The sequence below is a fragment of the Gracilinanus agilis genome, chromosome 1 (assembly GCF_016433145.1).
Source record: "Gracilinanus agilis isolate LMUSP501 chromosome 1, AgileGrace, whole genome shotgun sequence".
Lineage (NCBI taxonomy): Eukaryota > Metazoa > Chordata > Mammalia > Didelphimorphia > Didelphidae > Gracilinanus > Gracilinanus agilis.
Window position 1 is genome coordinate 560,083,273 of NC_058130.1, and position 24,938 is coordinate 560,108,210.

Consider the following 24,938-nt stretch of genomic DNA (forward strand, 5'->3'; position numbering starts at 1 on the left):
TTGTTGGTTTACCTGGATAGGAGCTATCAATTGTAATGTCTTTTTTTTTTTCTGTTCTGTTGTTGACTCATATTTTTTTCCTTCTTCCCTCCTGTCATTAGCTGTAATCTTGCTCCTCCAATTATTTGCTGGATCTGTGGTTTTGGGCTATTCTTTCCTGAAGGGGGTTTCTTCATTGCTCTGCTGATTGATTAGGTTAGACAGGTGGTATTGATGAGCCCTGAGGTCAGATCTTCCCCAGCTGGCAGCAGAAGCTGCAGCTTCAAGTGAAGGTGTAGTTGAAGGGAGCTGTGTTTCCCAGTCCTGTTAGCAAGGTATTCTGTAGTGGTTACAGCCTTTGTCCCAGGATCAGAGAGTCAGCTGGATGCTTTCAGCTACTCTCAGAGCAGCCTATGGGGGAGGGGCATTGGAGCTTGGGCTTCCCTTCCCTCTGAAGGCTTCATATCTGCCCTGTTGGTAAGACTAAGCCAGGGTGAAGTTGATCTGCACTCTGGATGTTCCCAGGGCCAAAACTTTGACAAAGGAGGGGAGAGGCAAGATGGAGTGTTTTGACTGTGTCTTGGCTGTCCTCTCTGCGCTTCTTCTCCAGCTGCCTCCCTGCCACCTGTGTTCAAAGCCGTGAGCCTGGCACAGATGTGCCAACAAGGCACTCCCTCCTGACTAGAGTCCTTGCTAGCCTAGAGATTCTAGCCATCTCTGGAGACTCAGCACTGTAGATGAAGGAGGGATCTTTGGACCTTCTTTCTTCCTTTCCCTTGAACCTGAGAGTTCAAGAATTCAGGCTTTTTTTTTTGGCATACCTTTTAGGTTGAATCTAGCAGGATGGTCCCCCAGTTCTGTCCTGTTGTTAGATTTGGTTTTCTGTCCCCTTGAACCACTTTATTTTTGATTGGTGTGGAAGGATTTTAGAGGTCTGGATTTTTGCTGTGTCTTAAGCTGCCATCTTGACTCCCAGTCCTCACTAGTTGTCATTTTAAAGAAAACTTCATTTATTCATATACTTTTCATCATTTTTTTCAAACATTTATTAATATTCATTTTTAACATGGTTACATGATTCATGCTCCTCCTTTCCCCTTCTCCCCCCCCGCACTCCCCCTACCCATGGCCAACGCACATTTCCACTGGTTTTGTCATGTGTCCTTGATCCAAATTGATGGTAGTTGCATTGGTGTGGTAGTTTCGAGTCCACACCCTCAATCATGTCCACCCCGACCCATGCGTTCAAGCAGTTGTTTTTCCTATATGTTTCCTCTCCTGCAGTCCTTCTTCTGAATGTGGGTAGCGTTCTTTACCATAAATCCCTCAGAATTGTCCTGGGTCATTGTATTGCTGCTGGTACAGAGGTCCATTACATTCAATTTTACCACAGTATATCAGTCTCTGTGTACAATGTTCTTCTGGCTCTGCTCCTTTCACTCTGCATCTGTTCCCGGAGGTCTCTCCAGTTCGCCTGGAACTTTTCCAGTTTATTATTCCTTTTAGCACAATAGTATTCCATCACCCGCATATACCACAGTTTGTTCAGCCATTCCCCAATTGAAGGACATACCCTCCTTTTCCAATTTGCTGCCACCACAAAAAGCGCAGCTATGAATATTTTTGTACAAGTCTGTTTATCTATGATCTCTTTGGGGTACAAACCCAGCAATGGTATGGCTGGATCAAAGGGCAGGCATTCTTTTATAGCCCTTTGAGCATGATTCCAAATTGCCACCCAGAATGGCTGGATCAGTTCACAGCTCCACCAGCAATGCATTAATGTCCCGATTTTGCCACATCCCCTCCAACATTCATTACTCTCCCCTTCTTTCATTTTAGCCAATCTGCTAGGTGTGAGGTGATACATCAGAGTTGTTTTGATTTGCATTTCTCTAATTATTAGAGATTTAGAACACTTTCTCATGTGCTTATTGATACTTTTGATTTCTTTACCTGAAAATTGCCTATTCATGTCTCTTGCCCATTTATCAATTGGGGAATGGCTTGATTTTTTATACAATTGCTTTAACTCCTTGTATATTTGAGTAATTAGACCCCTGTCAGAGTTTTTCGTTATAAAGATTTTTTCCCAATTTGTTGTTTCCCTTCTGATTTTGACTACATTGTTTTTGTTTGTACAAAAACTTTTTAGTTTAATATAATCAAAACCATTTAATTTACATTTTGTAATTTTCTCTAACTCTTGCTTGGTTTTAAAGTCTTTCCTTTCCCACAGATCTGACAAGTAAACTATTCTGTGTTCACTTAACTTGTTTATAGTTTCCCTCTTTATATTTCTCTTCTGAACTTCCTGAGACTGGGTAGCCATCGTTAGCCCAGCAGCTTCTCAGGTTTATCCTCACTCTCAGGGTCTGTCCGCGGTCTTTTGGCTCCTGGTTTTTTCCAAGGTCAAGCCTTCTGTTGGACCCCCTTGCTTGATCCTCTGTTGGAGGTTTCTTTACAAGTCTAAGGGCGCTGCTTCCACAGTCGTATACCCGTCTGCACTGGTTCCCCACTCAGGGTTTCAGAGCTTTAGCTCGTGGCTGTGTCTGCCTCCACCCACGCCTCCGCCTGTGCCTGTGCTCTGAGCCGGCGCTCTGGGCCCTGCGTCTGCTCTTGGCGTCCTGCTCCCGCGCTCAGATTTTGTGTGCGTTCGTTAGCTTTTTGGGGTCCTAAATCTTGCTGCTCTCAGGAACAGGCAGGCCCTGGAGCTGCCAATGACTCGATGGGTGCCCCAAACTTGCTCTATTTCTTTTTAGCTGGCTTCGGCGCTATAGGTGTTGCGTGTGGAGGGTGTGGGGGTGGGGTGAGGTGGTTGCTCAGCCCGTGATTTAGTGAGAGCTGTTTCACCCCTTTATAGCATGGAAATGTCTCGATTCCACGTACCTTCCACGCTGTGCCCTGTTGTGGGGTTCCTCTGTTCGTCTGGACTTGTTTTTATGTCCCCTTGAGGAGTTTTGTGTGTTTTGGTCAGGAGAGGTTAAGAGCTGCTTATTACTCTGCCGCCATCTTAACCCGGAACCACTTTTCATCATTTTTAAGAGGAATGGGTGTTGTATTTTGTCAAAGGGTTTTTTCTGCATCTTACTGAAGTAATCATATGATTTCTCTTGGTTTTGTTGTAGATATAATAAGTTAAACTGAAAGTTTTCTTTAATATTGAACCAGTTTTGGATTCCTGCTATAAATCCTAGTTGGTTATACCTTGTGATGTATTGTTATAATATCGCTAGTATTTTATTACAAACTTTTTCTTACTCTTTTCTCTCTTCTTGATCTAGGTATCAGTACTAAATTTGTGTCATAAAAGGTATTTGATAGAACTCCTTCTTTACCTATTTTCCAAATAGTTTTTATAGTATGAGAATTAATTATTTAAATGTTTAGTAGAATTCACTTGTGATTTTTTTCCTAGGAATTTCATTGATAATGTGTTCAATTTCTGTTTCTAAGATGAGATTATGTAATTATGCTATTTTCTCTTTTGTTTATCTGGAAAAGTTATATTTTTGTAAACCTTTATTTTGCTTACATTATCACATGTATTGGCATATAATTAGCAAAATAGCTCCTAATGGTTTCTTTAATTTCTTCTTCATTCATGGTGAATTCATCCTTTTTATTTTTGATGCTGGTAATTTAATTTTCTTTTAAATAACTTAACCTGTGATTTATCTAATTTATTAGCTTTTACATAAACTTTGTTCTCAGTTTTATTAATCTTCTGATCTTCAGGATTTTCAATTTGGGTTTAATTGAAGATTTTTAATTTGTTGTTTTTATAGTTTTTTAAGTTACATGCATAATAAATTGATCTGTTCTTTTTCTATTTTATTGCTGTAAATATTTAGAAATAAAAAATTTGCCCTAAGACCTACTTTGACTCCATTTGATAAATTTTGGCATATTGTCTCAATGTTGTCATTCTCTTTTCATGAAATTATTGTTTCTGTGATTTGTTCTTTGACCCACTCACTCTTTAAGATTAAGTTATTTAAGGGGCAGCTGGGTAGCTCAGTGGAGTGAGAGTCAGGCCTAGAGACAGGAGGTCCTTGGTTCAAACCCGGCCTCAGCCACTTCCCAGCTGTGTGACCCTGGGCAAGTCACTTGACCCCCATTGCCCACCCTTACCAATCTTCTACCTATGAGACAATACACCAAAGTACAAGGGTTTAAAAAAAAAGATTAAGTTATTTAAGTTTCCAATTAATTTTTAACTTATCTTTACTTAGTCCTTTATTCAATGTAATTTTTGTTACATTATGGTCTGAATGGGATCTGTTTAATTTTTTGCTTTTCTGCATTTGGTTGTAGTGGTTTTTCTGTCCTAATACATGATCATTTTCATGTACATTAAGAAAAATGTATATTCCTTTTATGTAAATGGAATTAGCTCACCCTCATTCATTCTTTAGACTTTAGCCACCAGGAATAATGTCACCCAACTTAGAATTAAGTGGGGAGAGGGGAGGTCTGTGACCCACATGTGATAGTAAGTGACAAATCAAAAACAAGTGACTGCCTCCTGGGCAGTCCAAAAGAGGCTGCCATTTGTCCATGTAAAACTGGAGGTGGAGGCAGGAAGTGATGAAAACTACTATCTTTTAAATATGATGGTAACTTTCTGTGAGGGGCTTTTTGCCTTTTTAACTTGGTGTTGGAGCAGCTCAGGTGAGGCCTCAGACTGCTTCCCTTTGAATTGTCATGTAGGTAAGTTAGGCTGACTATCTTTCTTTTCCCTTAGTGTCTCTGGAGGCTCTAACCTCAAGGAGGCCTCTCATCTTAGAGGAGGCCTTGTGGCTAGAAACCTTGTTTAATTAACCTCTGTGCCCCTCTGCTGGGGCCTCTGAAGCCCTACGAGGTTCAGGCCTCTGGTCCAGGCCAGACTTTCTCTCATTTTCCCTACCTTCAACCTTCCTAATTATAAATAAACCACCATAAAAGTCATCCTGATTTGGGTCTCTTATTTTGGAATCAAATAATCAATTTCTGGCGACCAAACTTTAAATATCCAGTCCAACCATTATCCTTCCCATTTTCCTCTTTTACACTTTCTATTCCCATTCAGTTTTCTCCAGAGATCTATCAGATCTAGTTTTTCTAAAATTCTAATCGTCTCCTTAATTTCTTTCCTGTTTTTGTTTGTTTGTTGGTTGGTTGGTTGGTTAGATTTATATAGTTTCTGAGAGGGGAAACCTCTCAGACCCCTCACTAGTATAGTTAGTATAGTTTTATTATCTAATTCTTTTTGTAACCCATTTGACTTCTTTAAAAAATTTGGTGTGTATATGTGGTTAGTATTGATATTACTTTATTATCTGTGATACTATTTATCAAGATCTAGTTTCCTTCTGTATCTCTTCTAGTTAATTCAGTTTTTCTTTTATGTTGTAAGAGCATGATTACCACTCCTATTTTTTCTTAAGCAGAAGCATAATAGATTATGGATAGCCCCCATCTTTACTCTATGTATCTCTCCTTCAGATGTGTTTCTTTTAAACAACATATTGTAGGATTCTGGGTTTTAATCCATTTTGGTATCCACTTCAGTTTTATAGTTGAGTTCATCCTGTTTCATATTCACATTTATGATTACTAACTGTGCATTTTCCTCCATCCTCCTTTTTCCCTCTATTTATCCTTATCTCTCTCTCTCTCTCTTTAACCTTGATCTCAAGTGTTTTGCTTCTGACCACCACCTTCCCCAATTTGTCCTCTTTTCTGTCAGTCACCCCTGCCATTTCTCTTAACTCCTTTCCCTCCTACTTCCTTAAAAGTTATATGCTCCATACCTGAGTGTGGATGTTCTTCCCTCTCTGAGCCAGTTATAATAGGAGTAAGGTTTAAGTATTATCTGCCACCCACCTCCATCTACATGGGAGATAATTTACCCCATTCTGTCTTTCTCTTCTCTCCTCTCCTGGAACAGTTCTCTTTTTCACTCCTTATTTATCAATTTATCAATTTATTTTTTTATATATATTATCCCATTATAGTCAACTTATACTTGTGCATCCTCTCTCTCTGTATATATTCCCTCTTATAACCCTAATTTACTCAAGTAGGAATGTAAGCAGTGTAACCTTAATGAATCTTCTTTTCCCTTTGCCTTTTTACCTCTTTATGCTTCTCTCAAATCTTGTATTTGAAAATCAGATTATTTTTCCTTTTATGGTCTTTTCATCAGGAATACTAGGAAATTCTCCCTTACACTAAATATCCATTTTTTTGTTCTTGAAAAGAGTATACTCAGTTTTGCTGGGTGATTCTTGGTTATAATCCTGGCTCCTTTTGCCCTCTGTATTATTGTAAGTTTTCCAGTCTTTTAATGTAGAAGTTGCTAATTCCTATGTTATCCTTGTGAAATACCATGATAGTTGAAGTATTTCTGTGTTTTACAATATTTTCACCTTAGCCTGGGAGCTATGGAATCTGGCCATAATATTTCTGGGAGTTTTTATTTTGGGATCTTTTTAAAGAGATAATGGATTTTTCCCAGTTGCAACCAATGCAGTCTTTTGGTTTCCTCTTTTTCAAGAATATCAGGGCAATTTCCCTTGGTAATTTCTTATAACATGATGTCTAGGCCCCTTTTTTGATCATGGCTTTCATGTAATTTAGTAATTCATACATAATCTCTCCTCTATCTGTTTTTTAAGTCAGTTGTTTTTCCATTGAGATATTTCACATTTTCTGTTTTTTTCTTCATTCTTTTGATTTTATTTTATAGTTTCTTCAAAAATGTTTCATGGAGATAATAGTTTACACTTGCCCAATTCTACTTTTTAAGAATTGATGTTTTTTTTCCACTGAACTTTGGTATATATTTTTCCATTTTGGGGACTTGCTTTACCAGGCTGTTAACTCTTTTTTTAATAAATTCTCTTGTATCAGTCTCATTTCTTTGCTTAATTTTTCTTCTACCGCTCTTTGATTTTTAAAATATTTTTTGAGCTTCTCCAGGAGTTCTTTTCTGGACCTGATAGAATTTTACATTTTACTTTAAGGCTTCACATGTAGCCATTTTGGCACTGTTGTCTTTTTTCTGAGTTGGTGTTTTGATCTGTCACCATAGTAACTTTATGGTCAGGTGTTTTTTTTCTTGCTCATTTTTTTTCCAATTGATTTTTGTGACTTTTACCTGTTTGATAAAATTGGGCTCTGCTCCTAAAGTAGAGGGGGCACTGTCTTAGTCTTCTTGGCTTGTGAACTTGGGGCCTGATTGCCAGGTCAGTAGGGGTTGGGGTTGCAGAGCTGCAAAGTATTACAGCTTCAGTGTTGACTTGGTGCCCTGCATTGCACTCCCCTCTTGCCCCAGTGAGGTTGAGCTTTCCTGCCAACTTTATAAGTAAGTTGGATCAAATAGAAAATTGTTTTATCCTGACCTTTTGTTGTTTTTGCTGTTCTAGAATTCATTTTGAGGTGTTTTAAAAAAGAATTTTTTTTTGGAGGTGATTCTAGAGTTCTTGACTTATTCTGCTATATTGGCTCCACCTCCTTACTCAGTAATGGGCAACCTTTTGAGCTTGGTGCGTCAAAATTTGCCCAAAAACCGGGCATAACTCAGGTGGTGTGTCACTTTGAGAAGAAAACCATAATTTAGTGATATTTATAGTTTAAATAACAAAAATGTATAATTGTAATATATAACTGTATTTAATAAACCAAAATAGGAAATGAATATAGGTAGAATTGTCATCCATAGTGCACAGAGTGTCTACACTACACTACACAAATGTTTTATCCTTGGCATGTGGCCCCATACTTCTGTGATAAATGGATTAAGTCTACACTGCCCATCTTTAGATTTAATCACCAAAGGTGAGAGCAGCTTCCAATTCTGGGAGGTCCTAACCCTCCTGTGCTAGAGTGAGTAACGAATCAGAATCAACTGACGGCCCCCTATGCTTTCTCTGAGAAAGCATCTATTGTGATTGGACACTCAGGCTAGGGGAAGGCACTGGAAGTGACGCATATGTGACCCCTTTAAAAGAGTTGAGTGAGGCTGCTTCTGGTTTGATGAAGGGGACCTGAGGGAGCTTTGCTGGTTTGTGACAGAGACTGTTCCACGTGGTGAGTTTAAACACTGAATCTTCCTGAACTTCTATTAAAAATCTTCCTTTTATAGACTCTGTGAATGAAGTTTGCTCCATTCACCTCCGGGCCTCAGGCCCTTTAACCCTCCCCTGAGGGTTAAGATATACCTGGACTAATCAGTGGGATAGATTCTTATTTTTTTCCTCTCTCTCTTCTCTTATGTAAATAAACTTCCATAAAAGTCAATTTTGATTTGAGATTATTATTATTTTTTAAACCCTTAACTTCTGTGTCTTGGCTCCTAGGTGGAAGAGAGTGGTAAGGGTGGGCAATAGGGGTCAAGTGACTTGCCCAGGGTCACACAGCTGGGAAGTGTCTGAGGTCAGATTTGAACCTAGGACCTCCCATCTCTAGGCCTGACTCTCAATCCACTGAGCTGCCCCCTTTAGATTATTCTTAATTGAGGATTGATAATAGTTCAATCCTCTGGCGACCATCTGTAATATATTGAACCCATAAAACCCCTTTTTCACCCTTACATTTTGCTGTATGAGGCCATGTTGTGTGTCATCGAAAGTGGCTACGTGTGTCAGTGCTGACACATGTCATAGGTTTGTCATTACTGTCCTAACTAGATCTTTTCTATAAAGAGGAAAATAACTTGAGGCCAAGGCCATTGGAAAAGATTTTTTATTTTTTGATTTTTGAGCATGTTTATTAGCTGAGTAAAAAAGAAAAAAAAAAGAGCTCATAGAGAAGGGGACAGTTTGGAGATATATGAGAAGAACTGGATCTTTTGAATACAGTTTTAGAGAAAACTAGAAGAAATATATTTAAGGATTTGGCTTGTTGGCTTTAAAAAAGGATTTTCTCCCTGATATTAGAAGGAAGGGGTGAATGTTTTGAGTAAGGATTTTTTTAAAGGAATAGAGCCAGGGCATTTGAGAGAGTTTTACGCATATCATGTGACCCTCTATCATCTTAGTAAAGTAGTTGGTAAGATTTTCTGGGGAGCACTGAGGAAAAGATAAAGTTGAGGACTTGAGGAGAATTGAGATTTGGAATAGTTACAGTGGGAAGTTAATAAGAGAAAAGTAAAAGAATTTTGATAGAATCATGAAGGTCTGATTGAGGTTGGATTGCAAGTCTTTGAAATATGAATTCATAATTTCTTGTTGGAATGTTTGGTTGTTCTAGGGGAGAACCAGGGATAACTGAGTAGAATAGAGATCTGAAAAATTAAGGTGACAGTATTCCAATTTGGAGTCAATCATTATTGAAATGTCTAATGGTAGGTTCAAAATTGAATAAAGAGGCTACTGTGAAAGCAGAATCAAGGGATTGAAGATCACGTGAATCAAGAACAAGTGTGAAAGGAGTAAGGAAATGAGATTAAAAGAAAATTTTGAGTTTGGAAGATGTTAGAAATGATGAGATTTGTGAGACTACCCTTGGTACATTGATGCATTAATGAAACTATGATTATTTCATAAGATTATATATTAAGTATCTTAAAAGATTTGTTAACATTTTCTAAAATACCTAACATGGGAGGTAATTTGTCCACTTATTTTTGGCTTTGACCAGATATACTAGGAACATTTCCTATTACTTCATTTTTAAATGAGAAACCCACTTCTAATTTAATAGTGAATTATTCAGTAAAACAATTCAATAACATTTATTTAGATTTATATGATTAATGTAATTAGAACACTTTTTCCCCTCTTCTTCAGACCAGATGTCAGTAGACTTCCTGGAAATCAACACATGTCAGATATTCTCATGAAAGAAATGCCTTACCAGCATAAGAATATCGACAAATTGTCAATTGGAAATATGAGACCTGCACATTCCATTCAGGGCCAAGATACTTTTGGAAGGATTTTACCACTGGATCAGGTGAAAGGTATTTCCTAGCATATCGATATTGTTGCATTTATTAGATATTTTTCATTCCTTTGTGTTCTCAGGTTTTAGTGACTTGTGATGTGGTTAAAAAGAAAACCAAAAATTTTGGTTTTTCATAAATTAATAGTAAATTATACTTCACTTATCTCTAACACTTAAAAGTTGATAATGTGAGTCTGGACCTGGAAAGAATTGTTAGAATTGGAGGCAAATATCTGGAAATTAATTACGTAGAGTTGGTAGTTCAGAGAAGGATGGCCATGGAAAAGCAGCAAAAGTACCAGATTTAGAATCACTGAGTATCTGAGTTTATTTTATTTTTATTTTTTTAAACCCTTACTTCCATCTTGAAGTCAATACTGTGTATTGGCTCCAAGGTAGAAGAGTGCTAAGGCAATGGGGGTCAAGTGACTTGCCCAGGGTCACACAGCTAGGAAGTGTCTGAGGTCAGATTTGAACTCGGCCTGGCTCTCAATCCACTGAGCCACCCAACTGCCCCCTTAGTATCTGAGTTTAGATCTCCTTCTGTTACTAACTCACCTATATAACCCCAGGCAAGTCATTTTGTTTCTCAGGGCATTAATTTTCTCCTCTTTTAAAATGAAGTTGTATTGCTTGATCTCTAAGGTCCAGACCAGTTCTAAACATATGCTTTCCACAGTTACCCTGTGAGATATGAGGTGGAAGAATTGTTATTTTGTAGATAGGAAACTCCAGTTGAGAAACTTTGGGTTTGGTTATCAAATTTGATGTCAGAGATAGGATTTAAACTTGGGTTCCTTGACTTCTAGGCTCATCATTTTTGGTATTATACATGCTACTGTCACATTGTCATATTTATATTTGAAAGGAACCATTATTATTTGGTGGCTAGAGTCAAAAGTTAATTATTTTTCCATGACTGTAAAGCTTAGTGTTCCTAGTTACACAATGTTAGTATTTATTTACAGATATTTCCAGTGATGCACATTTCCTCACACATTTGAGAAGCAGAGAAAACAAGGTAAAATATTAAATATTTTGTTAACAATTAGTAGAAAATCAATGGCAAATGTTAATGTTTCTTGTTTTTTAATTTTTTCTTTTGATTAGACATTAGGTATTTTTCAGTTATGGCCATTTTTATGCATTTAATGAAACTAAAGCTGTACAATATCTCTTAAATTTACTATAATTTAATTTTTCTTTGAGTAGGTGGCTGTCCAGATCTGGTGATTTCAGTGGTTAAAGCCAACTACTGGTTTGGAAATTCCCTCAACTTATGTACATTGACAGTTTTTTAATGTTTTCTTAAAATTTATGTTTTTAGCTGCTTTGGGCATCTAGATATTAAATCACTTTTGTCACATAACTTGTATGTTTGGAAAGATTTGAACTGAGATCATCTTGTCTTCAAGGCCAACTTATCTTTTTTTTTTTTTTTTAAGTTCAAAAAATTTTTTCCCTAATTAACATTTACTTTCTCTCCCACTCCACGCTCATGCCTCCCAGGGAATGGGAAAAGGGAAGAAAACAACCCCCTGTAACAAATATAAAGGGTGAAGTAAAGCAAATTCCCGTATTGGCCATGTTCATATTGGGTGTTTCATTCCATATTTAGTACATTACCTCTTTATCAGGAGATTGGCATGATTTTTTTACTGTTGGTCTTGTGCAAATCATGGCTGATTATTGCACTAATCAGAATTCTTAAGTCTTTGAAAGTTGCATGTTTTAAAATTGATATTACATATCATTTGTTCTCTGGGTTCTGGTCACTTAACTCTGCATCACATGTCATATAAGTCTTCTCAGGTCCCTTTGTCCCCGTTGTCATTTCTTGTAGCCCAGTTGTATTCTATTATATTAGTATACCATGATTTGCTAAGCCATTCTCCATTTGATGTTATTGTTGTTCATTCAATTCAGTTATTCAAGTTATGTCTGACCCTTAGTGACCATGTGGACCATAACTCACCGACCCTTTCAGTGTGAAGAGGTCATCTTCCAGTGTTTTATCTTTTAACATTTGAATACTCTCCATGAGGTTTTCATGGCAAAGATAATGGAGTAGTTTACCATTTTTTCTCCCTTGGCTTACTTTTTGTCAGACCCCCTCCACTGTGACCTTTCTATCTTAGGTCATTGTTTCATTAAGCTACACAAACCCTTTTACCATGATAAGGCAATGGTCCAGAAAAGGAATTGATGAGTATCCCTTTAATTTCCAGTTCTTAGCTGTTACAAAAATAGCTGTTAAAAATATTTTTCGTACATAAAAGTCCTTTTCCCTTTTATATCTTGGGAGTAAAGCAAAGTGGTTTCATATCCCTCAGTTTGAGAACCAAAAATTAAGTGACTTTTATGTTGTTCTCTCTTTTTATAGTATATCTAAGTGAATTTAGTTTGTTTCTTATTCTATAGCCAATTAAATGCTATTGCTAGTTTTAAGTGTTTAGGGAAAGCATAGTATATAATCAGAGAGGCAGCAAGATCCTTATATTCCTTAAATTTCATAGGGTGGATGATTTTATTGCATTTATGATGTGAGGGGTCTTACATGATTATGAATAGGTTTTTAGAAAGATTGGGGTCCATAAACAACCTATGTATAAATAGCTTATATACATGCATGTGTTTGTTTACACACATATATGTGCACACATATACATATGTATGTAGTTTTTATAGTATAAAACATCACCAAGACTTTGAGTACCTTGTATATTGGCATTGAGTATCAAGTTGTATGTTGCCACACTGCATATAGATAGAATTTTCTGAGAGGAATAGGTGTTTGAGAGGAACAGGATTGATTCAATTTAGGGTTGAGTGAATAGAATGACAAACTGTGACAATTGCTTGGTAATGTCATATAAAACAGTGTGAGAAATCATTGATAATAGTAAGGATATGAACCTGGAATCCTGGAAGAATGGTGATGTTTGTGAGAGAAATAAGGAAGTTTGGTAAAGAGGACAACTTGCGAGGGGAAAAATAATAAGCCATCTTGGACATGTTAAAATTCTAATTGTCATTGGGACTTTCAATTTGAAAAATCCAATTGGCCCGTGTTGGGAGTCTGCAGAGGGAATGAGGCTAGTTAGGTAGGTCTATCAATTTGAATCATCTACATACAGAGGATAATTAAGACTATAAACAAAAACAGCATTATATTTCCTTGTTTACTTCAAAGTTCACCTCAAATACATCTCCTAGATGAAGCCTTCTCTTTTTCCCTGACTTGGTAAGTTCAAAAAATAGCCTTTGAAAGAGCATTTCTTTTGTTCAGACTACTTCACTAGCCCTACTTCCATCCTACTCTCAATAGGTACCTCCACAACATTTTTTCATTCATTCCCTTCTGTGTACTTACATAGTTGATGATGAGGACTTACTACAGATCTCTCTAAAGAACTTTGGTATTGATTGTGAGGCATAGTAGACACTGGCATAGGACTGTCCAGCACAGCATGCCTATATCAAAGAAGGTGCTGTGCTCAATGAGCAAAGTTGAATTACAGTAGCTCAAAGGAAATATACAAATTTAGAGTACTGGTCTGAGCAGTCCAGTTGGACACCCTGTACAATTGACCCTGATGTAGTGATGATGTCATTTTGATCCTCTGAGTACAAAGGACATCAGTCAACTGATCACACTTACATGGTCACTACCTTAGATTTAAATAGCTGTCTAATTGATCTTCCCGTTTCAAGTCTCTTTTCCACTCCAAACCATCTTCCACGTAATTTTCTTTTGAGATTTGAACATGCTATTCTTTTACTCATTTATTCATCCTCTAGGATGAAATATAAACTACTGACTGGTTTTTAAAGCTCTTTACAACTTGTCCCAAAGAGCTCTCTACCTAGTTTCATTTTACTTTATTTCCTTTCTCACCAATAGTCTTGTCTCTCTGCTCCTTATATAAGACATTCCTGTTTCCTACTTCTTTTTTTTTATACTTGCCATTTCCCAAGTCTGGATTATTTTATTAATTCCAGTAGTTTTCTAAATAATTGGTTGTGTTTAGTTGGTTAAGCATTCCTGAAAGAGCTTTGGTGTAATCTTTTCTCTCCCTTTTATTAGTTCCTCTCATAGAAGTACCTTAGAAATTAACAAAAGAATTATTTTCCTGTTTTTTTCCCCCTATAGATTGATATATGTGATTCTCGAAGATCATTATTTGAAGATGAAAGAAGCCTTTTAGAAAATGAGAAGTTAATATCGTTTAGAAGCATGGAAGATTCTGCCGGTATAGTATATACGCCATTTGAAAATTTTAACCTTATTTTACAACTTCCAGATTTTAATCTTGCTCATATTTATAGCCAATATGGTATTGCAGTCTCTCAGAATTGGAAGTAATCTCAAAACTTGTCTAGTCCAACCAAAACCCTCTCAAGAATCTCCTCAGTAGCCTTTCTAACATTTAATTTTGCTTCTTTTTGAAGAAAGACTTCTAGTGACGAAAAGGTTCATGAAACAGTCTATTTAAATTTTCAACAGCTCTCGTTATCTAGTGTTGCTGTACTCTGATTCTAAATCTGCTTTTATGCATCTTCTACTAGTAGTTCCTAATTCTGTCCTCTTGTCAATCAGAATAATTCCTCTCATACTTTCCATGGGGCACCCCTTCAAACTTGAAAACAACTGTCATATTTTATACCTCCATTTGAATCTTTTTATCTAGGCTGAACAGCTCTCCCTTTTTTTTTTTCTATTACTTATTCTTCGTATACTTGGACAAAATTGAGGTCTCTCCCTCCTTTGGAGATACTTTATTTGGTTAATATATTTCCTGAAAAAATGAGCCAGTGAGTAATTTGATTTAATACATTTTTTGTTTGGCTGCTAACATTTTTTTCCTCCTTTGAAAATTGAAAAGTTGTTTGTAGAATTGGGCATTAAAGATAATGATATAATTAATTTGGGTTTTTAATCTTATTTAGAACTGCTCACTTTCTATAAGCAGAGAGAGGGGTGGCAAATAATTTGAACTTGTGATATCAGCAAGATGGGGCTTTTTGCCTGTAAAAATTCCTTCTGATTTTGATGGGACACTGAGAGCTTAAGTGACTTGCTTACAACAACCCCACAATATTTATCAGAGGAATGATTTGAATTTGGACCTTTCTCACTCAGAAGCTGATTTTTTATTAACTATATATGCCCCATTACCTCTTTTAGGTAAAAGATCATGACATATAAAGCTATAAGGAACTTCATACACTAGCTAGTCAAACCACCTAATTTTTCACATGAGGAAAATGAGTCCCAGATAGATTAAAAAGACTTGCCCAGGGTCATAGGTAATAAATATCACACGCTGGATTTGATCTCAACTCCAGAGTCAGTGCTTTCTATCCAAATATGTAGGAACAAAATTTTGTTCTCTAAAAATTCTTTATAGAATATTAGCTCTCTTTAGCCTATCCTACTTGTTAAACATAAAAGGAAATGATATAATTATGTTTTTGAAAAACAGGAATACCAAATCTGGATAAAGTAACTTTTCCCTCTTTGTCTTTTTTTAAAATTTTAAAATTTTGAATATTTTTCCAGTTACATGTTTCATGTTCTTTTCCTCTCCCCAAAGTCCCCAATCCCCCCTTAGCAATGCATAATTCCAGTGGGTTTTACATGTATCATTGATTAAGACCTAATTCCATATTATTGATAGTTGGACTAGAGTTATCATTTAGTGTCTTCATCCCCAATAATATCCCCATCAGCCCATGTGTTCAAGCAGTTGTTTTTCCTCTGTGTTTCTCCTCTCACAGATTTTCCTCTGAATGTGGCTAGTTTTCTTTCTCATAAGTCCCTCAACCTTGCTCTGGATTCTTTGCTGCTAGTAGAGAAGTCTGTTATATTTGATTGTACCACAGTGTATCAGCCTCGGTGTATAATGTTCTCCTGGTTCTGCTCCTTTCACTCTGCATCAGTTCCTGGAGGACATTCCAGTTCACATGGAATTCCTCCAGTTCTTTATTCCTTTGACCACAATAGTATTCCATAACCAACAGATACCACAATTTGTTCAACCATTCCCCAATCGAAGGACATTCTCTCATTTTCCAATTTTTTGCAACCACAAAGAGTGCGGCTATAAGTATTTTTGTAAAAGTCTTTTTCCTTATTATCTTTTTGGAGTATAAACTAAGCAGTGCCATGGCTGGATCAAAAGGCAGATAGTCTTTTAAAACCCTTTGGGCATAATTCCAAATTGCCATCCAGAATAGTTGGATCAATTCACAACTCCACTATGTCCCAATTTCACCACATCCCCTCCAACATTCATTACTCTCCCCTGCTTTCATTTTATTATTATTATTCTTTTAAACCCTTACCTTCCGTCTTGGAGGCAATACTGTGTATTGGCTCCAAGGCAGAAGAGTGGTAAGGGTAGGCAATGAGGGTCAAGTGACTTGCCCAGGTTCACACAGCTGGGAAGTGTCTGAGGCCAGATTTGAACCTAGGACCTCCCAACCTAGGCCTGGCTCTCAATACAATGAGCTACCCAGCTGCCTCCCTCCCCCCCTTTCATTTTAGCCAATCTGCTAGGTGTGAGGTGATATCTCAGAATTGTTTTGATTTGCATTTCTCTAATTATTAGATTATTGATAGTTTTGATTTCTTTATCTGAAAATTGCCTTTTCATGTGTCTTGCCCATTTATCGACTGGGGGGATGGCTTGATTTTTTTTGTACAATTGATTTAGCTCTTTGTATATTTGAGTAATTAGACCTTTGTCTGAGTCTTTTGTTGTAAAGATTTTTCCCCACTTTGTTGCTTCCCTTCTGATTTTGGTAGCATTGGTTTGGTCTGTACAAAAACTTTTTAATTAATGTAGTCAAAATTATTTAGTTTATATTTTGTAATTTTTTTCTAGCTCTTGCTTGGTTTTAAAATCTTTCCTTTCCCAGAGATCTGACAGTTATACTATTTTCTGTGCTCACCTAATTTACTTATAGTTTCCTTCTTTATATTCAAGTTATTCACCCATTCTGAGTTTATCTTGATGTAGGGTGTGAGATGTTGATCTAAACCTAATCTCTCCCATATTGTTTTCCAATTTCCCAACAGTTTTTGTCAAATAGTGGGTTTTTGTCCCAAAAGCTGGGTTCTTTGGGTTCATCGTAGATTGTGTTGCTGAGGTCACCACTGCTTTATAAAATAACTTCTGCAGATGAACCCTAGGTTTTTATAAACTTAATAATCATTTTTAACAGTCATTGTGTAAGAGAGTTAAGACTAACCCAGATTCTTTTAACCCTGTCAATAGTTGAGCATTTTGTGATTATTCCTCTTGGCTCTATTGCTCTAGGCTTCCTATGTAGAACATTTTTTGACTAGATGATAGCTTTGTAAGAGTGTTATTATTAAAAAATTTTTTTTCTAAGTTACATATAATAACAATTTTCCTAACTAAACTGTCTTCTTTCCCTTTCCTCCTCCTTCATGAATTGATAAGCAATTTGATCTGGATTATATATGTGTAGTCTTGCAAAACATTTTCATATTGGTCATGTTGTAAGAGTATACTGATATAATCCCCAAATCCCAAAGTAAAAACATAAATAAAATAAAGTTAAAAGTAGTTTGCTTTGGGGGCAGCTGGGTGGCTCAGTGGATTGAGAGTCAGGCCTAGAGATGGGAGGTCCTAGGTTCAAATCGGCCTCAGACACTTTCCAGCTTTGTGACCCTGGGCAAGTCACTTGACCCCCATTGCCCACCCTTACCACTCTTCCACCTAGGAGCCAATACACAGAAGTTAAGGGTTTAAAAAAAAAGTAGTATGCTTTGATTTTCATTTTGACTCCATCTGTTCTTTCTTTTGAGGTGGATAACAGTATTATAAGTCCTTCAGAATTGTCTTGGATTATTTATTGATTGATGAGAAAAAAGGATGTCATTAATATCCGTATTCACATAAAAATTCATGCTGCTTCCTTAATTACACTTTTTTTCCTTGGCTTCTTTACATTCACTTCATTCAGATTTACTTTAGTGTGACCTAGAATTTTGTACTAAATTTTGCACTAAACATAGTGTCAGTCTCTAGATATATAATGAACTGAATTTGGAATTAGATGGACTTGTTTGTGGGAATTAAACTCCATGGTTACATTTGTTATTATCTGGTATGATTTGAAGGATGGTGCTGAGATGATAGTCTCCCTCAGTTTTTCCCCTCCCTATGTAGTATAATATCAAACTAGAATGCATAATAATAATAATACTAGCTTACTGCCCCACTCAATACCTTACATGTAGGTTATAGCAGTAGCCTATGGGAGGATCTGCCTACCTGAAGTCTTTACCCACTCCAAACCATCCTTCATTCAGCCATTGAAATGATTTTCCTGAAGTGCAGGTCTAATCATGTCACTCTTCTACTCAAGACTCCCAATAGCTTTCCATTGGCTCCAATATCAAGTACAAAATGCTCGATTTGGCTTTTAAAGCCCTTTATAACTAAACTCCCTCTTAACATTTCCAGTTTGCACCCCAACACATACTCTTTGATCCAGTGATACTGGCTTCCTGGCTGTTCCCTGAACAAGATTGTCTGTCTCTCAACTCTGAGCATTCAACTCTGGCTGTTCCCTATGCTATCTAGCTTACTGTCCCTCAGCTCTGCCTACTAATCTCCCTGGCCTCTTAAGTCCTGACTAAAATGCTTTCTTTTACTTGAACCCTTTTCTATCCCCAATGCCTTCCTTCTTAATAATTACCTATTTATCCTGTATCTAGCTTGCTTTGGCTATATCATATAGCACTTTAAAATTTCCAGCAGTTTATGACTGTTATTTCATTTGATCCTCAGTCACCTAGGGAGGGTAGGTGCTATTATTACCCCCATTTTGCAGATAGAAAACTCAGAATGAGAGGTTAAGTAATTTGTCCAAGATTACCCAGCTAGTTTGTGGCTATTTATGTAATTCTGCTTTTGACAGTGCAGATCTTTGTTATTTCCAAGTCCAGCATTCTATGTAATGTACCACCTCGCTGCCCATATGGTTCCTCTCTTGTCAGTGCCAGTTTTGACTTAGGCTTAAAAGAAGAAAGAAAATAAGTAGCGGTTCTGGTTTAATTACTTTTATCTTAACATTTATTTTATTTTCACATGAAACAATTGAAGAAATTATAGCCTTTTAAATTACATTTTTTCTGAGACAACACTATTGCCCTGGGTAGAGAGGTGACACCTCCCACTCATCCCCAATCTGTTCTTTTGGGCCTTTTAAGGATTCAGACTCCAGGAATCACTTTGCTTAACATTAAGCAGATAACCTACACATTCTGTTGCCATGCTTGTTTTTCTCTCTTTTTTTTGTATGCCTTCATCCATCTGTATTGGACTGAAAATATCTTTTGCATTCTTGCTAAAACTGTGCTCTCTAGAACTTTTAAGAGACCTTCTGTAAAATAAAGAACAATAATTTAGATAGTATCTTTCTAGATTATCTTCTGATTCCTTGAACTTGATGTACACATTACATATTATTGTATTTTTTAGAGTTTAAGCATATAAGAAAGAAAATGAGGACTAGAACTGACTGAAAATACGTGATTCGGATTATACAAACAACAAATCTTTTTTTTTTAAATCCTTACCTACTGTGTATTGGTTCTAAGGCAGAAGAGTAGTAAGGGCTAGGCAGTGGGGCTTAAGTGACTTGCCCAGGGTCACACATCTAGGAAGTATCTGAGGCCAGATTTGTACATAGGACCTCCCAGGGTTCTCAAATCCACTGAGCCACTCAGTTGCCCCCACAAGCAGCAAACCTATATGCTAAAATGAACATGTTTTTCTTTGAGGAGCTGGTTCTGTACATTATCCATTGATATTTTATTGCTTATAACATTATGAAAAACTCCTCCCGCTTTTTTGAAATTACTTTTAATGTCTAGTTTGAGCCAGAATAAAATAATTCTCATTACTTTATAGTCTTATTTTTGGTAAAAAGATAATTTAGCCATCTTTTTGTTAGCTATATACATTATTTACTGATCTTGGCTAGCTAAAGATGACTTTTAGTAATTTCATTTAATCTTACAGTTTAACATTGTTAAGTAGGGGCTATCATTATCCCCATTTTATGGATGGAGGAAATTGAGGCCAAGAGTAGTTAAGTGTTCCATGGTCACACAGCTTGTTTACTGCCTAGATTGTTGACTAGTCTTGGCTAGAAATTATTTTTAATTAAAAAATAAAGCCACCTTCAAAGGTTGACTATTAAAGGTTATGCTTTGCACAGATTCTTATGGATGTTCCCAGAAGAATTCTGAATCTTTTTTACAGTAGGAAAATATTTGAATTTTGTTTATTTCAGATCTCTGACTGTTCAAAGTATTGTAATGATTGATGCATGTTTAGTACTTTAAATTCTGAAAATATTTTCCATACATCATAATGTTCCCTCTTGAGATTAGAATATGTTCGTATGTTATTTTCCTTTTTTCGTTCACACAACTATTACTGGAAGTTGGAGCTGATATTTGAGACCAAGTTTTCCTGACTTCCTATTTATCAACCCCTATTGTACCAGAGTATATTATATAGGTTTTGAAGAGAGGGAGAATTGTATTTTCATTCATGTTATATACTACTCTTGAGAATATTTGTTTAATTGTATGGTTAGTATTATTGAAATCTTCTTTGTCTTCATTTACTTGACTTGTCTTTAGGGCTGATATCTTCTTGCTTCAGTCTTGTTGGTTGCTAGGGAGTTTTATTTTGGTCCACCCTGAATGAAAAATACTTTCCCAAATCCAGGCCCATTGCTAACTTTTTACTTCAAGAGTTAAAGATGTTCAGGTAGAACAGTACATCTTACTATCTCACTCAGAAAAAAAAATTGGAACACATGCCTTGCTGATAGTGAATTGGGCACATTATCTCTTCAGGCAGAGATGAAGGAATTGTCATTGTGTAACAGTCCTCCATGTTGTAAAAATTGTGTTGAATGTTATACTTGTTAGTGATATAAAAATTCTGATTAAAGAAAGAATAAATTTTTAGGAATTGTAAATTCAAAAATTATTTTCCATTTCTCTTCCATTTTCTTACTTTTTAAAATTTGGTTTGCCCACAAATGTAGTCTACTTAAAAGATTCACCTGATAAGTCTATGCAAGTGCTCAGTTTTCCTTTTCTTAAGAACACATGAATAACTTATTTGTTAGAGGTCTCCAGCATGTAGCTCTACTTGACAAAAATAAAATTAAAAAAAATATAAAAATTTTTATTAATGTCTTTCTCAAATTAGATTAGCCTATGGATTAAGAACATGTAGTCAATGCTATTTACAGTTATATGTATGTGTTTTTAAGAAAAGGTTATAAGCATTAGAAAAATAAATTTTGTCTCTGGTCTCTTTCTTATGTACTTCTAAAATTTTGAGAAAATTGATAATGGTTTTGGAATCATATATTATATCCCTTGACTATTAGGTCATGGGTATTTGTATAAATTTGTGTAATTTTCTTACAGGCTATTAAATATGCTAACTTTAAAAGGATTTTCTCTAACTTTCATCTTTGTTTTCTTATATTCTTTGCTGTGTAATATTTTACATTTTTATTTAGTTGAATCTGCCTGTTGTTTCTTCATCTTGTTAGTTTAAAAATTCTCTCCACCATCAATTTATATACATTTAGTTTTGTTTCTAAAGACTTTTCTATCATTGTTATACTTTTTTACTATGTGGTTTTGATAATTACTATTACAATAGCATATTTTGAAGTTTTGTAGGATATTTCATCAATTGTAGAAGTAGTTTCTATTGATAATTATGCCTTTTTGTATCCATAAAAATTTTTGTTCTATTTTTGTAAAGTTACTCATTGTTGTTATATTGAGTGTAATTTAATTTGAGAAGTATAGCTATTTTTACTGCATTGAGGCATCTTAAACATATAGCTGTGGCTGTACCTCTAATTGTTCTTTGTTTTTTTTTTCGAAACTATTTAAGTTGTCTCTGTGGCAATTTCCTTGGTGCATTCATCTTATAAGTATTCATTCTTTCACTATTTTAAGTGGTTTTTAAAATTTTTTTATAGACTTTTATTTGTAGTATTTAAAATATAAATGTTTTTGATATAGCCGCCTGATAAATTTGCATCTTAACTTTCTGGTTGTTTTATATTTTCTTGGTATATAATTATGTCCCCTGTAAATATTTTAGCTTTACCATTACCAATGTGAAAATGATAATCCTACTATCATTAAGGAAAGTCCTCTTATTTTTATGCTTAATTTAAATAAAATCCCAAATTAGATGCTAAACTTTATTGTGTTCCCTTCCATAAAATAATTTAATGGCTTTACATTACTATTTAACTTAATTTTAAAATATTGAACTATGCTTAAATTATTGGGATAAATTCCATTTGCTCATAGTAAATATTTCTGGCAGTTTTCCTTAAAGTTGAGATGATAAAATAAAAACTTATTTTGCCACTGAAATTGATTAAACTATATATCTTATGAAAATAAACTTGACTTCTGAGATCTTTTTCTAAAACTTGTCCCATTTTTGCATTGTCTCAAGATGAAGATATTGATGATGAAGAATTTTATGATGATCATTTGGAAGCTTATTTTCAACAGTTAGCATTCCCAGAAATGCTAAGCGAAGATCAAGAAAAACAGGAACTTCCAGAATCTAGCCCAGCTTTTAGGATATCAATTGATCATCTCAGTGAGGTACATTTAAATCAGACTTCTTGGTTCATTGACTTAATATTACAGAAAATATTTTATATAATAACATTAATTTCTTTTGGCTCTTTTTAAACTCTTACCTTCTGTCTTTGAATCAATACTGTGCATTGGTTCTAAGGCAGAAGAGCAGTAAGGGCCAGGCAATGGGTATTAAGTGATTTGCTCAGAGTCACATAGCTGGGAAGTGTCTGAGATCAAATTTTGAACCCAAGACTTCATGTCTTTGGGCCTGGCTCTCAATCCACTGAACCACCCAGCTTCCCCCTCTTTAGGTTCTAATTAGGTTAAAGCAACTTTTTTTTTTTGTTACTGTATTTTCCACAGATTTGATATAACGTGAAATTTGTCCTACTACTTTTTTTTTAAAACTTTATAACCCTTAACTTCACCTTAGAATTAATATTGTGTATTGGTTCCAAGACAGAAGAGTGGTAAGGGCTAGGCACTGAGGGTTAAGTGACTTGCCCAGGGTCACCCAGCTGGGAAGTGCCTGAGGCCAGATTTGAACCTACGACCTCCCCTCGCTAGAGCTTGCTCTCGGTCTACTGAGCTACTCAGCTGCCCCCCTACTACACTCTTAATAAAGGCTTTGAGTAACTCATTTCTCAATGAATCTATTTTATGAACTTGGTCTACTTTCAAAGATATAAACGTGTATTTATTTAAAAATGCAGTTTTTCAGGGAACCATAATTTTCCCCTAATTCACTAGTGACTTGCTGCTTTTGTATATTGGTATAACTACCTAATTCCTACATCATTAGAGTGACAAGCTGCTGTAATTCACTACTTTGAAGGCATATTTATATTTCTGAGAAAGTGGGGCAGTTAAAAAACCTTTGGTTTAAAGTGTCTTGGCTTTTTGGTTTTCCTTTCTTTAATCCTGTATCACACATAATCCTATTTTGCATCCCCTGCTCTGAAGTAACAGTTTCTGCATTTAAACTGTCAATTTTAGTAATAGTCAAATGAGCATGACATCTTTATTAGAGGACATTTAAAAAAATTAATAGAATTATTGACAAGTATCCCAGCCCTTCTCTCCCTCCTTATATCACATTAGGCATCATCTAGGAGACAGACATGTTCATGCAAATTCTATCTTTCATGTTTCCATCTTTCAGTTCACTCTCTGGAAGTAACATTCACAATTTATTCTTCAGGAATTTAATCTGTAAGATGTTGGTTTTATTCATTTTGCTATTCATTATCCAGTGTAGTTCTTTTAAAGTTTTATTAAAATTCGCTTGCTCATCATTTCTTATGGCTCAGTAGTATTCCATCAGAATTCATTTACCACATTTTGTTTAGATCTTCCCCATTTGATAGGCATCCCCATAATTTCCAGTTCTTTGTTACCAAAAAGAGAGCTGCTATAATTATTTTGGAACGTATAGGTTCTTTTCCTTTTCTCTGATCCCCTTGGGAAGCAGACTTCAATTGCTGGGTCTAAGGGTTATACATGGTTTTAGAACAACTCTAGGTATAATTCCAAATTGTCCTCCAAAGTAATTGGATCAGTCCACAGTTCCATCAACAGTATATTAGTGTCTCCATTTTTCTACATCCTCTCTGTCACTTGCCATTTTGCCCATTTGTTTTAGCCAATCTGATGGTTGAGAAATGATATCTCAGAATTGTTTTGGTTTTTATTTCTCTAATTGGTAGTAATTTAGAGTGTTATTTTTCAGAAATTCACAGTATGATTTTGATTTCTTTATCAGAAAATTGTTCCTATTTTTTGCCCATTTATTAAATTAATATTCCTGAGAAAAAAGTGCCTCTTCTTTTGATGAATATATTAATGATGTCTATCCTTGACTTTTTATGTTTGTGTGTACAAATAGACACACATATCTGTTTAAGTTCAAAGATTTGATTTTTGAGATATTTGCAATTTAATGGAAATCATGACATTTCTTCACACTAGGAAAATATGTTTATATTGTTTTAAAGATGTTTTTCTTCCTTTATTTCTTGTGTTGCTCAGGGATTTTCATATTTGTTTTTTTTAAAATATTAAGTTACACATCTTTTAGTTAAGGAATTGGTATTCTTTAAACAGGTTAATGAAAATAATAGACCAAGTTACAGACCTAGATCAGAAGATTGTGCCTCTGTGTATTCTCTTGGAACACAGATTGTTATGAAATCTGTACTTAACTCCAGGCAAGACGGGAAGGATCATGTTGCTTCAGTTGTCTCTGGTAGGTATTGAAATATTTTCCTTGGCTGTTAGAATTTTTTTAAACTTTTGCTTTTATTACTCAACTTGTGTAGTTTATTATTTGGGGAAG

The 24,938-nt window shown here is 35.6% G+C and overlaps 1 protein-coding gene across 1 annotated transcript in view; it reads left to right on the forward strand.

The window, feature by feature from the left end:
* Positions 1 to 24,938, forward strand: part of CEP192 (centrosomal protein 192) — a 176,725-nt gene that overhangs the window by 27,652 nt on the left and 124,135 nt on the right. The window contains exons 4-8 of the mRNA XM_044683214.1: positions 9,756 to 9,928; positions 10,881 to 10,933; positions 14,066 to 14,165; positions 22,470 to 22,624; positions 24,707 to 24,848. Of these exons, the coding sequence (XP_044539149.1) occupies positions 9,756 to 9,928; positions 10,881 to 10,933; positions 14,066 to 14,165; positions 22,470 to 22,624; positions 24,707 to 24,848 (623 nt within the window). The remainder of the gene's footprint in view (positions 1 to 9,755; positions 9,929 to 10,880; positions 10,934 to 14,065; positions 14,166 to 22,469; positions 22,625 to 24,706; positions 24,849 to 24,938) is intronic.